The sequence below is a fragment of the Octopus bimaculoides genome, chromosome 20 (genome assembly GCF_001194135.2).
Source record: "Octopus bimaculoides isolate UCB-OBI-ISO-001 chromosome 20, ASM119413v2, whole genome shotgun sequence".
NCBI classification, from domain to species: domain Eukaryota; kingdom Metazoa; phylum Mollusca; class Cephalopoda; order Octopoda; family Octopodidae; genus Octopus; species Octopus bimaculoides.
The window spans coordinates 18,464,068-18,479,920 of record NC_069000.1 but is presented as its reverse complement, the minus strand read 5'-3'; the positions used below and the strand labels follow the sequence as shown (position 1 = coordinate 18,479,920).

At 36.4% G+C, this 15,853-nt stretch overlaps 1 protein-coding gene across 1 annotated transcript in view; it reads left to right on the top strand.

The window, feature by feature from the left end:
- The window catches only part of LOC106876503 (transcription factor E2F5), a 27,878-nt gene extending 17,786 nt beyond the window's left edge, over positions 1-10,092 (top strand). Inside the window, exons 3-9 of the mRNA XM_014925067.2 lie at positions 937-1,094; positions 2,410-2,525; positions 4,865-5,089; positions 6,035-6,128; positions 7,090-7,176; positions 8,374-8,418; positions 9,629-10,092. Coding sequence (XP_014780553.1) covers positions 937-1,094; positions 2,410-2,525; positions 4,865-5,089; positions 6,035-6,128; positions 7,090-7,176; positions 8,374-8,418; positions 9,629-9,780 — 877 coding nt within the window. The 3' untranslated portion in view covers positions 9,781-10,092. The remainder of the gene's footprint in view (positions 1-936; positions 1,095-2,409; positions 2,526-4,864; positions 5,090-6,034; positions 6,129-7,089; positions 7,177-8,373; positions 8,419-9,628) is intronic.
- Positions 10,093-15,853: the final 5,761 nt, after the last annotated feature.

Sequence of the window (15,853 nt, the reverse complement as noted above, 5' to 3'; positions counted from 1 at the left end):
TATATATATAGTGTGTGTGTGTGTGTCTATATGTACCTGGGTCTTGACATCACATGACGGGTGTAAATCAGTCTTCTGTGAAACACGTCTGGCCATAGCAGAATGTTACTTTGCTTGGAAAAAAAAAGCGAAGGTTGGTGGCAGTAAGGGCATGCAGTTTTAGAAAATCTGCCTCAAGGAATTCTGTCTAACCCATACAAGCATGGAAAAGGGAATGTAAAAATGATGAAACAACGACTATGGTAATTAGCAATGGTTTAGAGATGTTGGAGCTTATTTTAAGACAAGTTTTGTGTTGAGATCATCATCTTTCTGTCTTTCACTTGTTTCAGTCATTAGACTGCAGCCATGCTGGGGCACCACTTTAAGGAATTTTAATCAAATTTAAAGCTTACACTTTTAAAATTCCATTTCTCATTATAAGCATTTTCATTGTCCTTTTGGGCCTTTCTGTTTCACCTCCATTTACCTAACTAGGCAATGGGTACTGGAGGTGGAGTGAAGTAAATTATTTGCATCCAGGAGCAGTAATAGATATCTCTCTTCACTTGTTTAACCCTTTAGCATTCAGATTATTCTATCATATGTAATGTTTATTTATTCACATTGTTTTGAATTAATCATACATTATCTCATAGCTTTAAGATTTCAATGATGTGATTGTTTATTTTTGCAATGACACTGTAGAGTAGATGTGAGAAACTGTAGTACATGGCCAGTTTTAACATAAAGCAAGTAGAAGATTTGGGCTGGATACATCATCATCATCATCATCATCATCGTTTAACGTCCGCTTTCCATGCTAGCATGGGTTGGACGACTTGACTGAGGACTGGTGTATACGTCCAGTTTAAATGCTAAAGTGTTATAATGCTGTCGTGCTATTGAAGTCTTAATATTAGTCCTGTTTTATTTAATACGCGCTCTCTTTCTCAGAGGAGCAGGTCCAGGCTGCACTTCCAAGGAAATATCCAATCGGCTTTTAATGTTAAAGAGTGAAACTTCCATGTTGGACCAGCAGGAGAAAGCCCTTGACTCTCATAAGAGCTGTATACAACAAAGTATTAAAAATATCACTGAAGAAGCATCCAACAGTAAATATCTTTTTTTTTTTTTTTTGTTTTTTTTTGTTTGGTAATCTGATGGACATGTTATTGTTTTGTGTGGTGGGTGTTTGTGGATTGTTGTTATTGTTGGATACCATAGAGAAAAAGGCCTTGAGTACTTGGTGATAACAGGGAAACTAAAAGAAAGAGAGAGAAGATATGCAATGGCTTTACCAGCTGGCATCAGAGAGACTAGCCCAATAACATGGGCTGGTTGCATGTGTGATAAGAGGGAAGGAGCTTCATGGTTGCTGATTGACTGTAGGCATGGCACAAAAAAAGTTGTGTTTTATAATAGTGGTGATGTGTGAGAAGGACAGAGGTGATTCTTGCATTGCCTCAAATCAGCCCTAATTAAGAAGATCCAGTCAAAGATGTTTCAGTTTTGACTATCCCATTTTTTTGTATTTTCAAGATTACTTTATCCAACATGTTAATTTTTTATATTTCTTTTTTCACGATGGTAAAGTGTTTTGTGAAGAAATTTTGGTCAATATTTCTAGCTGGTCAAACAATCATAGAGATTCCTTCAGTGATTTGTGTATATATGTATGTTTGTACAGGAGCTACAATATAGTAACCATCATCATCACCATCATCCAGTGTTTTAAATCCAGGTTTTGTCCTCGTTAACAGGGATGGGTGGATCTACCTCAATGCCATAGCAACTGAGGTAGGCAGGTGCAGCCCACCCCAAACTTTGGGCTGGCTGATGCCCATTCTCCTTTGCTATCATGAGGCTTTCTGGGAGCATGCCCTTGCTTACCCCCAAGCTCAGATTCTAGACATGAGTGGTCCCGAGACTGAGGCCTCCACCACGATTTTTAAGGAATGTGGTGGCAAACTAGCTCAGGAAGGTAAGGATGCTACTCCCTGAGACCCCTTTCGGAGCTCCCCTCCCTACCTATAATGAATGTGAGAAAAACTGCTTTATGGTACTGGAAGCATCTACTCCAGGCAAATTGTAGCATCCCAATGTTTTCCACTTACTCAGCCTCTGCTGAGTCTTGAACTATCAAATGAATAAAGTTTGAAACCATTATTATTAAGGTGGTGAGCTGGCAGAGTTGTTAGCACTCTGGCCAAAATGCTTAGCGACATTTCCTCCATCTTTACATTCTGAGTTCAAATTCCGCCATGGTCGACTTTGCCTTACATCCTTTCGGGGTTGATGAAATAACTGCACTGGGGTTGATGTAATTGACTAAACCCTTCTCTCAAAGTTTCAGGCCTTGTGCCTTTAGCAGAAAAGCTTATTATTATAAAATATTAAAGCAAACTCTACTTCAATGTCCTTTTACAGATACCAAGATGGCCTATGTAAGTTATGAAGATGTTTGTAGTGTTTTTCCTGGAAGTATCTTGTTATCTGTACAGGCACCGTCAGGGACACAACTTGGAGTACCACTACCAGAAATAGTAAGTGGCAAAAGTTCTTATTGTGTAAATGTCTTAAGGTGAGTTGTGTTACTATAGGGTTTTTTTTTTTCTTTTTGTTAAGGAAAATTTCACTTCAACATGATCAAATAACTCACTGTTATTGGCATGTGGGTTGACTTATAAGATACTGAGCAGGTTGGTTGATGTTTCAGTTATAGCAATCTGTAATAGTTTGTATTTGGGGGCACATTATAGATGTAGGCATGACGGTGTAGTTAAAAAGTTCGCTTCGTTATCTTGTGTCAAGTGTTCAAGCCTGGTGCATGGCACAATGGCTAAGTGTCTTCTACCATAACTTCGAGTTATTTCAAACCTTTTTAGTGAAAGTGGATAAAAACTGTGGAAGCTCATTAAATGGTTTGTGCCTATTTTGAAGTAATATACTTAAACGTTGCATGAGGTAACACCACATACACTGACCACCATCTGACCATTGAATGCTTCTAATGGAGTTATCTGAGGATAATGAGCTTCCTGCTTTCCTTCTTAGTCTGTGTAAAACCAAACAAAATTTATGGCTCTGTAATATGTTTACAAATTTATGGCTATGTAATATGTTTACAAATATTGTCATAGGCACAGGTGTGGCTCTGTGGTAAGACGCTTACTTCCCAACCACATGGTTCCAGTTTCAGTCCCACTGCAGGGCACCTTGAGCAAGTATCTTTTATAGCCTCGGGCCGACCAAAGCCTTGTAAGTGGATTTGGTAGACGGAAACTGAAAGAAGCCCATCGTGTGTGTGTGTGTGTGTATATATATATATATATATATATATATATATATACATATATATATATATATTTTTAGTATGTGTCTTTGTGTTTGTCTTCCACCACCACTTGACAACTGGTGTCAGTGTGTTTATGTCCCCCGTAACTTAGTGGTTTGACAGAAGAGACTGATAGAATAAGTACCAGGCATGAAAAAAATAAGTACTGGGGTCAGTTCATTCAGCTAAAAATTCTTCAGTGCAGTGCCCCAGCATGGCTGCAGTCTAATGACTGAAACATGTAAAAGATAAATTTATTTTCAATCATACAATTGAGAAGAAACAATTTTTGTGGATAGAAAATTTAATGGATTTATGCCTGATTTTCTGAAATGAGATATCTCTGAAACATTTTGAATTTCTGATCACTGGTTATTATCTATTGTGCCTCTGTTTTTTTAAACTATTTTGTTAGCTTCATTTGCCAATCATCAAATACCTTTCTTCATAATCTTAGACTGAGGTCTTGAACATGCCCCTCCTCTTATTTCTAATGCAGAAACGCAATGCTGTTAACTGCCTTGATAGATTTTAAAGTATCTTGACATGTGCTTGTCAAGGTACTTTTGTAAGAGAAGATTGCTTTTATTTGCCTTCCTTTTACAGGTTACCACAAGCATTTTTGTTAATCCACTTGTGGGACATAAAGGCACAAGCTGGGCAACGTTTTTTATGGAAGCCCAGCAGATGCCCATGCATTCAAGCTACTCTTCTACACACCACATACACTGTCCAAAGGAAAAGCAAGGGCCAGTACAATTTGACACCAGTGTTATCACAACCATTGCAGAAAGAATCCAAAGATCCAGAACAAATACCAGAAGGCATCCAACATTTACTATTCTGTCAATAAGAGAAAGCTAACCTTGGGATTTACACCAAGGGTGCTGAACCTGAACAAATACTTCAGTGTCTCTGGCAATTTGTTCTTTCTTTCGTTCCTCCTCTCATTTCCTCTCTCTCTCTCTCTCATTTTACCCACTTTCTAATCCCTGGTCCACTCTACTATATACACCACCTTGTAACTTGGGTGTATGGTCCCTGTTTCTTCTCTTGTCAAATCTACACGATTTTTCTTTCTTCGCTCCCTCTCTTCTCCATCTGAGGAAGCCATGTCTGTCTTCTCATGCAAGACACCTTTCTGTCCTTCAGTACAATTCCCTCCACCCATTTGAGGAATCTTGTCATGCAAGTTACTTGGTGACCTCACTGCTACTGGTGCTGTGTAAAAAGCACCCAGTACACTCTGTAAAGTGGGTGGTGTTAGGAAGGGCATCCAACTGTAGAGAGCTTGGTGTAATCTTTTGGTTTGCCTGTTCTTGTCAAACCATCTCAACCTATGCAAGCATGGAAAAATGGGCAGTAAATGATGATGATTCTGATGGTTCCCTACCTCTTTTTCTCTCTCATAATCACAAACACACATGCATACACACATCTAATGGAAATTTTAGTTTTCTTTTTATATCTATTTGTCTGTCCACCCCATTTTTGTAGAGTCTGGCATCAAAAGCAATTTCTTCATATTTTTATTTTTAATTTTTTTAGGGCCCTGGTATCTTAAGGAAGTACCAAATCCATTTGAAGAGTACATCTGGTCCCATCAATGTAATGCTGGTGAATAAAGATACAGACGCTTCAGTTCCTGAAGTCGTTCAAGTTCCACCATACCATGATGATAAGAAGATGGAGATATCACAGAAACAGACGTTGATACCTGCTGTCAACAGTGTGAAGTCTCCCTTAAAGACTCCACACAAACAACTAAGAAAGGTATATCTTTGCGCTTTAATTAAATTTAGAAATGCTTTTAGACTTTGTGCATGTTCATAGGTGTAGGAGTGGCTGTGTGGTAAGTTTCAATGCTACATGGTTAAACAAATAAATGAACAATCTTCAGTCATTTCCAACCCATGGCTTGCTGAAGAAAGGCATGAAAAGCGTTGACTGAAAATCAGCATTTCAAAAATTTTAACACATGCGTACACACATGCACACCCCTACACTAGAAATGTGCATTAATACTATTTTTAAAATGAGACGGGTTAGATTTACAGTTATTCTTACACAGGAGCACCTATCTACACATGTCGTCATCATCTTTTAATGTCCGTTTTCCATGCTGGCACGGGTTGGTCAGTTTGACTGGAGCTGGCATGCTGGAGAGCTGCACCAATTTCTAGTTTGATTTGACTTGGTTTCTATGGCTGGATGCCTTTCCTAATGCCAACCACTTTACAATGTGCACTGGGTGCTTTTAACATAGCACCGGCATGATTACTCTTTACATGGCACCAGCACAGTTTTTGTAGACTAATCCTCTTTATCAGGGAGAGTGGCATAAATACTTACATTGTGGAGGATGGGTCTTCTTGAATACAGCAAGGTACCAGATCTTTGGCCTTTGTCACCTCTACGGTTCAGTGCCCTGAGTTCATCCTTTGTCCTATGTCTTCCTGGGTCTCCTCACACACAAGTACAAGGAATGAAATAAGTAAATAAATAAATGTCTAAGTAAAACAGGGGGACATTCATGGCAGAGTATAAGTACAGAAGCGAAAAATTATGCGACATGGAATTCACTTATAAGTGGCTTATACTCTGCATTGGAGGGTTAAAGGCAAGAAAGAAGAAAACCTACTAATTGGAAATAGAATCATGTGATGTCATTACAATTAACTTTTTTTTTCTTGTCCTCACCCTCCGATTATTTTTCAGAAATCTCCTCTGAAAACACCTCTTTCACCTGTGAACCGAATGACCACACGATCATCACCACGCAAAATGTCTCAACCCTATACGAATATATTACGTATGTTATCTTTGAGTTTTTTACTCTTTCTGCTTGTCTGTCTTTTCATTTCTCTTTTTCACCCTCTCTCTTTTTATCTGCTTTCCTTTCTCCCTCTCTCTCCTTCATTTTTCTGTTCTCTCGCTTTCTCCTTTTTCATCCCTTTTTCTCTCCCTCCAATTTTCGCCATTTCTTTTGCCTTATTCTCCCTCTTTGTCCCTCCTGTCCTGTGATTTTTTTTCTCCTTCTCCAAAAATGATTTCTATAACAAACGAGCAGTGTAGCCTATCCTATCTGCTTCAGCCAGCAAACATGTCAATTCATAATAATATATATATATAAGTGATAATTTCAGTTAACCATTAAATAATTATTTTTAACACATGCACATAGCAAACACTTTTTAAAATCAAAATCGCTACTGAACTAATACTTAGTTTTTCTATAATACATTGCCAGAATTTGAATTGGATTCAGAATGTAAACGATATATATATATATATATATATATATATATACATACATACATATATAGACGCAAGAGTGGATGTGTGGTTAGTAGCTTGCTTACCAACCGCATGGTACCAAGCTCAGTCCCACTGCGTGACACCTTGGGCAAATGTCTTCTACTATAGCCTCAGGCTGGCCAAAGCCTTGTGAATGGATTTGGTAGCTGGAAATTGAAAGAAGCCCATCATATATATGTTCATGTGTCTGTGTTTGTATCCCCCCCCCCACCATCGCTTGACAACTAATGTTAGTGTATTTACATCCCTGTAACTTAGCGGTTTGGCAAAACAGACGGATTGAATAAGTACTAGGCTTACAAAGAATAAGACCCGGGGTTGATTTGTTCGACTAAAGGCGGTGTTCCAACATGGCCACAGTCAAATGACTGGAACAAATAAAAGAATATCTTTTACATGATGATTTTTTTAGGAAATTGATTCTTCACAAAACCTTGATTTCCTTTATTTTGCAGCTCATACCAACAGTCAATTCACCAGTTCCAACATTACTGATAACCTCACAAATGATCTACTTTTCAACAGTACAAAACCTTCATTTAGTAAGTATTACACTTCGTCTGTTACTTTTGCTACACACCACACTTTCAGTCTTTTGCTTTTTCTGTTACACTCTTTGCAGTGTTCTCACCAGTATTACAGACATCCAGCCACCACAATTACTAAAGATCCCATCCATAAAACACACTTCTAACCATGCAACCCCTACAACATTCTTGCTTCTAACAAGCAAATATGTTAACTTCAGTGTTTTTTCTTGAACTGTTAGAAATAGTAGCTAAATTTTCTTCAAGTTACTCTTGATAAAGGTTAACATGGTAGATAATTCCGTTGGAATTCACAATATCTGAAATCCAGATGTGGTGGTCGTGGCTTGATTTTTGTTTGTCATGGTTTTGCCTGATGGAAGCTGACCTGGAACTAAATAATTTCTTAGAAAATCTCCTATAGAGCTAAACTCTTCTACCCCTCCTCACTAATAATGCTACACACTTGTACTGTAACATCAGCTACGCCACTATAATGCTCCCATCTGATGTCACACGCCACTTCCTACAACACAACCATGAACCAAATACCTGCTAAAAATATTGGCTTCAAATTATGGCACAAGGCCAGCAATTTCAGGGAAGAGAGTAAGTCGGTTACATTAACCACAGTGCTCAACTGGTACTTATTTTATTGACCCTAGAAGTATGAAAAGCAAAGATGACTTTGGCAGAATTTGCACTCGGAACATAAAGATGGACAAAATGCCACTAAGCATTTTGGCAGGGGATGCTAACGATTCTACCAGCATGCTACCTACCTGCTGGAAATACTAGGTTGAGGGAAAAGTTTGTGTTCTGTGTTAAAATAATTAACTGAATGAATACACACACCACAAAAATATATAAAAAAGCGTTATTTTAACACAGCGCACAAAATTTTTCCTCAACCTAATATTAACCAAATCATTCTCATGGAACATCCAATCTATTGTTTTTAAGAAATATACGAAAACTTGAATTAATGAAAGTGTCAAAGTTGAAATGTTTTTAATTGTAGGCCTCTAGCTCTACATGATCAGGTTTAATTTGGGATTAAACAAACACCATTACCACTATCACATACCTTCACTACAATGTGTGTCCACTGCCATTGCCACTATCACCACCACCAATACTACATGTTGCCATACCTATCATAATTCTTATCTCACATTTCCATCTAAAACCATTTTCACTTCTTACTTTCAGGTGGTAAAGAATTCATTGATGATTTTGGCTTCATCTCAGCTGAAGGTTTGTTTGTTTCTAATTAATACTTATTTATAATTGTTGCTGATGGGTGGGTCAATGCATGTCTCCTCCCTTTTTGTTGGTCAGCAAATAGATGATGGGAGGGTCACTGTCTCTTGCTCTTTTTTTATATATCAGTCACAATAGAGGGTGAGTGGGTTTGTGGGCCCCTCTCCAATCTCTGATTTGGTCAACAGATAAAGGCTTTATAAGTCACACTGTCCCTTTTCTTCTGGTTAGCACATTAGATTGTGAGTAGGTCACCATGTGTCTGCTCCTCGTCTCTAATTGGTCAGTATGGTAAAAGGTGGGTGGGTCACCATCCCTCTCTCTAAGCATGAAAGATAATGAGTGGATCACTGCCCTTTCCTCTTCTCTGAATGATCAATCATCAAATTTAGCCCCAACACCTTGTAGTCTAACAGGTAGGCTTGTAGCTGACAAAATCACTAATGTATTGTTTAACTAAAAGTTCAGTGGACCACTTTCTTCTCTCTCTTGGGGTTCTGACAGAGAAGAATATTGATAACTAAAATATAAGCAACAAAATTTGTGGTAGGGTTAGTGTGTTTGATGGTTTTTGTTGTTGTTGTTCAGCCTCATGTCAACTGTCTTGATTGAGCAGCCCTGAGATGATCAAAATCAATTCAGTTGTGACCATCTTCTCTTTCTTTCAAACATCAAACATTTACAACTTCATTATCCAATATATTCTTTGTTTATGGTATGATATGAAGAGAGGGATATTTGGCTGCAATTTCCAGCAGGTCAATTGACTTGACTGTTGCATTTCTATGTGGATAGGAGTAGTTCCTAATTGGTAATTTTCCTTCAAAAATTTGACTCTTCATAATTCTTGTTGCTGGTTTTTATGACATTATGCAGAACTGTTAGAAAACATCCTCAATGCCATAGCCATATCGAACCATTGATGGAGCCTCTATGCAATTACTTGATTTGCTACAAGTAGCAGCTAAATCTCTCTCAAATCTTATCCGGTTTTCATGTAGTCCTAAGTAAACACAAAAGTTAGAAAATGATAGGATTATCCCAACACGAATGCCTTTTGAACATAGATCTGCTACCTGTGGTCTTACCTGGGGTTGCACAACAACTAGCTGTTTTAGCAAAACTTTGAAATTGAAATTTAAAGATCTAATCCAAATCATGAATAAAATGGGATTTTTCTCTTTTTTCCTTTTTTTTTTCACAGGCTTGGAACCTTTGTTGCATCTAAGTCCTCCACCTAGTGAGAGGGATTACCATTTCCATTTGGATGATAGTGAAGGCGTCTGTGATTTCTTCGATGTTCCTCTGCTACCCCCACATGCTACTGCTGCATCTTCAGCCACCCACTTCTACTGATACCTCAGGCATTTGTCTCTTCTCTTCACCTCTTAAAACATATCTTCAACAGCCACTTATGCCTACTATTACTACTACTACAACTACTACTACCATCACCACCACTATTCTCACTGTCATCATCACAGTTATCACACCATTCCATATAAATGTTCATTCCTATCTTTATAAATAGGTTTGTATGCTCCTCTTCCTCTTCACCATTTCAATATCTCTTTTCCAATGGTAGGTATAGAGCAGTGATGGTAATGGTGAAAAGTGGTTCTTCAACACACACACACACACACACACACACACACACACACACACACACACACAAAAATGAAAAGGGATCTTATTAAAGACATTGTCAAGATGTCTTTACCATTGTCCTCATCCAAGGGAATCATACTGCTCACTCTCAGGGTTTAAAATACCACATAGATCACAAAATATTCCACCCATGTCATCACAGTTTTAATTATTCATTTTACTTTTTCTTTATCTTTCATTTATTTTTACTTGTAATTATTATTTCTCAGTATGGCAGATTGGTAGAATTACTAAAGCATCACATTAAATGCCTTGCAGCCTTTTTTTATGTTCTGGGTTCAAATATTGCTAAAGTCAACATTGCCTTTCTTCCTTCAAGGATCAATGAAATAAAGAATGACTGAAGTATGGTTCTGTTTATGTTAGAAATTATTTGAGAAACATTTCAAGTCCTATTATTACTCAGGAGATGCAATGTTAATACTACTAATTAATTATTGGTTTCAAATTCTGGCACAAGGCCAGCAAGTTTGCGGGAGGAGGCAAATCAATTACATTGGGCCCCCAGTTCTCAACTGGTAACTTATTTTATTGACCCTGGTAAGATGAAAGGCAAAGTTGTTCCTTAGTGGAATTTGATCTCAGAATGTAGAGACAGACGAAATGTTGCTAAGCATTTTGCCCTGCATGACTGCTAATGCATAATTACTAACTACTATATATATATATCAAAACTCTCATTTAAATTTTTGATATAGAACCAAGGAGATCGATCCATAAGGAGTCTACTATAGACCTTTGGGGAGAAATCTCTTGATATTTTGGTAGCGATTACATGTTTATCTCATCAACACATTGTGGAGATATCATCATATGAACATATATATATATATCACTTGTAAAACATACTCACCCATGTGGTTAAGGAGTTTGCTCCATATAACCTTAACTACTATGTAATGGAGGTTTTAATGTAATTTCAGTAAAAATGTTCAGTGTATCTTTGGTTTTTAAAATAGGAACACTTTATCCCAGAGTGTTGTAAAAAGTGACTAAAACGTTTTGTATCAGAAAGGACATCTGGCCAGAAAACACTACCTCAAAAAAATATCCCTTCCTAACTGTGCTAGCATGGAAAACATGGATGTAAAAACGATGTTAATGATGATGGCAATCACAACGACAGTCAAGAGGGTTGAATTGTGTTGTGATTATGGTGTTGGTGCCATGGTAGGAATAAAAAACAAGCACCAATAATATACTGTCCAGCCCAGTAAACGCTAACTTACTTCGAATTAGTGACTGTTGCAAATGTGAGAGATTGTTATTGGATTGGTAGAATTGAGCATCAGATAAAATGCCTTAGTGAGATGAGTCTCTTTGTGTTCTGATTTCAGATCCTCCTCTGATTCTCCTCTTTTTGTTGGAGTGGAAATCAATAAAAATCCACTATACCCCTTTCCTTAATTGTTGTGGGCCTGTTTTAAAAATTGTTACTGTTGTGAAAGGCAGTAAAAAGTCAATTTTGTGGTATCTTTTAGTCCAACCCATGCCAGCATGGAATATGGTCATTAAATGATGATTATGATCAGAGTTCAAATGCTACCAAGGCTGGCTTTTGCTTTTTACCCTTTCAGGGTTGATGTGGGTGGGAGTAGGGGGGGGGTCAGTTGCATTGGTTGTTTCTTGCTGTCACTGAATTTTATGACCTTGTGCCAATCTTTGAAATTAATTATAAAGTAGTGAATTTATTGTTCTGGGTTCAGATTTTGCCATGGTTAACTTTGCGTTTCATATCTCCAGATTTGGTAAAATTAAGTGCCAGTCATGGACTGGACCAATTAAAATTAACGAATCTCCAACCAGCAAAATTGCTAGCCTTGTGCCTATATTACAAAGAATTATTTTTGGAAAGGTGGTGGATTAGTAGAATCGTTAGAATATTGGACAAAATACTTTGCAGCATTTCTTCTGGTTCTTTACATTCTACTTTAAAATTCCACTGAGGTCAATTTTAGCTCTTAAGTTTCTGAGTACCAGTGACGTACTGGGGTTGATATAATTGACTGTTTCCTTCCCTAAATTTTCTGGACTTGTGCCTATTATTATTATTAGCAGTGGGCAAAACTAATAAAAGTTTGTTAACAGTTACTATTATGTTATAATAAACCACTTTTTATTTTTTTATAACTTTATGTTTACTGAGTTATGAGGGCAAATTTAATAAATAATGCAATTGTTTCATTTTTAAATACATGACAGGTGGCATTTTTTTTTGTTATTATTGTCTTTGCTACTCTTACAGGTTTGCTGCCTGGCTGCAGAAATTATTATTTGTTTTAAGTTTTTGCAATACTACAGGGCTGCTATAGTCTTTATATAGCTTTAAAAATTGCTCCCAAATTAATTTTTCTTTTTCAATATCTATGTGGTCTACACTCGTACACATATGTTAACAAGCTAAAATATATTGATGGCTGATACTTTGTCAATCGGTACTTTTGAGTGTTTGATATCATTGTTATGTCTAGACATGTACACACATGTATATGCACACACACACACGTGTGTGTGTATAGATATATTTTGTGTGCGTGTAATATATAATTTTTATTAAACTAATGATTCACTTCGTCACTATTAAGTTTCTGACAAAGTGCAATAATGTAACAAGTTTTTCTTAAATGATTGCATTCGTTGAGAAACTCTGGGTATTGATGGAATTAATCATCTGCCTAAAATAAATAAATGAGTTCTACTTAAAGAATTTTATCTATATATATGCACACACACACACGTGTGTGTGTGTGGTAAAAATATTTTGTCTCCAACACCAGCTTAACAATGAAAGTGTTCTTTTATTGAATCCCTCCAAATTCATTATTAATTTCACTAGAAATATATTCAAGGGAAGGTTAAATATTATAACATTAACTTGTCTGTTTTTCATACAGATGGCAGCTATCATTTTTTTTTTGTGATTCCTAAACATATTTTTTAGTTGCCTTTACCAATCCCCGCAAAAAAACATAAACCAAGTGTTTTCATTTTCACTTCATGAATTATTATAAAAGAAGGCAGCATCAAACTAATTAGGCAAAAAATAATATATATATATATTACTTCAAACAATTGCATCTGCTAATATTTGAATTTATTAAAATATTGCAGAACATAAAAACAACAAAAGAGAACTCATTTGGTAAAATAAAACTCATATGCACACAAACACACACACACACCTTACAATCTTGGTGCCTTCTTGTTTCATAAAATTTTTAATGTGAAAATAAAACGGATACATTTTATTTTCTCTGAATTCCTGACAGACAAAAAACACACAAAAAAAACGTGCACAAACGCATACATATATTTGCATATGATCAAAGTATTTTCCGAATTACTTTTTGAAGACCTTTTTAAAGTGCATTATATGCATTTCATTTAATTACATGTATTTTTATAGTATTTTATATATATATATACATATATATATATATATATATATATATATATATATATATAAAATCTCAATGTCTCACTTATGTGCACACAGCACACACACTTATTGTATACATCCATACACACACACACACATGTATGTGTATGCATGTGACCATGAAACTTTCATTTTCAGCTCACTGATTTATAGTCTACCAATGAAATCTGGTTGCATGAAACCTTTAGGTATGGCTATATAATCTTGTTTATCACATACACTATACACTTGTAATTCAAGAGTGTAGTTATCATTTACATGTTTTTTGTAAAATAAAATTGAAAAAAAAAAAACAATATGATTTAAATTTTTGGTGTAAAGATTCAGTATTTATAACCAAGAACAAAAAAAGTGACTGTATTTTTATTTGAATTAAAAATAAAAAGGGAAAAAAAATTGTTAATTTGTCTATTGATGGTTGTTTAACTTTATTATAGTTACCTGTCTATCTTTTCTCTGTTTCAGTCATTAGACTGATGATGAGATGAGAGATTTGGGCAGTGTTCAATTCAGCACTGAACAATTTAGAAGATGGATTAAAAAAATGGTTAAGAGGTTGTGTAAATATGTGTGAAAGTGAATGAAGCTTATTTTGAAAGCTTAAAAATAACTGAGAATAATTTGGTGGATTAATTTTGGTTGAGATTAACTGCTAGTTTATTAGTGAATGAGGACAGCAGTTTGGGGCACTGCCTTGAAGAACACCACCAAGAACTTTTTTTTTTTTTTGAAGTCTGGTATTTATTCTGTTGGTCTCTTTTTGCCAAACTGCTGAGTTATAAGGAAGTATACAGACCAAAAGCAGTGATGAGATACAAATACACATGCACACATACATGCCTCTTTCAGTTTCTACCTACCAAATCCACTCAAAAGGCTAAAATAGAAGACATTTCCTAGGTGTCACACAATGGGTCTGAACCCAGAACCATGTGGTTTGGAAACTAGCTTCTTACAACACAGCCATGCCTGCATCTATAGTATCATTTGACTGAGAGATCATAGCCTAGTGTTTGTGGTGTTGCACTTATGATTGCAAGATTGTAGTTTCTATTTCTAAAACTGGGTACCGTGTTTTGTTCTTGAGTACAACACTTCAACGTGCATTGCTCTGCCATCACTTCATCTGACTTGTGGCACATTGTGCACCTGTACAGGCCGTGTCGATTTAATGGGAGAGAGAGAGCTAATGTACACCACAAATATTTGATCATTATAAACAAATCTGTGCTGGCTATTCAGCAAGAAATTGCAAAATCCTCATAATTCATCTCTGACAGTAAAGTCCACAATATGGGTTGTAAGATCAACATGGTATTGCATCTTGTCTCCATCTGACTTCTTTATATCACTTCTGAATTAGTTCAATAACTATCACTGTTACACACCACCACAATTCTTACTCTTATACATTTACTATAATGCCTTCTATTCCCCGAAACATGCTTGTTGAATATTACTAAAACACAGCCCTGCTTTATATATGCTGCAACTACAATGACCTTTATACAGCAAAATTAACTGGCTGAATATCACTGATCTCACTGGTGTGAGTGCCACGTGTGTGTGTGTGTGTGTGTGTGTGTTTATATATGTATATATATATATTGGATCATCCCATAAATAATGTGGTTTTTTTACACTTTTTTCTTTTTCAAAATTAAGATAAAGTTCTCTTTTAATCTAAAATATACTCTCCTTCATTTTCTACAATGTTCTATCTATCTGGTAGATTTGCAAGGCCCCTCTTCCAAAATCCACTTGTCTGTGATGAAAAATACTCCTCCAGTGCTGTTCTGACCTTGTCTACAGAATTCATACTTTTTCCATCCAAATGATTTTGAAGACTGCGGAATAAGTGATAATCAGATTGGGGCAATGTCTAGTGAATATGGTGGATGGGGCATCGTTTCTCATTCAAACTGCTCCAGCCTTTAGAATGTCATCCTTGCTGTATGTGGCCGAGCATTATCCTGATGGAAGAACACCTTTCGTCTTGAAACCAAAGATGGTAATTTTTCTTCTAGTGCTGACTTAAGCCACTCCAGCTCCTTGCAGTGGATCTCCTTTGTTGTCATTTGGTTTAAGTTTAAAAGTTCAAAGTGGACTAAACCTTCACCAAACAGATAACACCTTATATGGATAAAGACCTTGTTTAGCCTGGGGTACTTGTGTTTCTCCTTTCCCTACCCACTGTCTTCAACACGTCATATTTTTATAGAAAACCTGTTCTTTGTCACCAGTCATTATTCAGCCCCAAAAAAGGTTCATTCATGAGACGTGATAGCAAAGAAGAGAACATATTCACTCTCTATGTGTGAT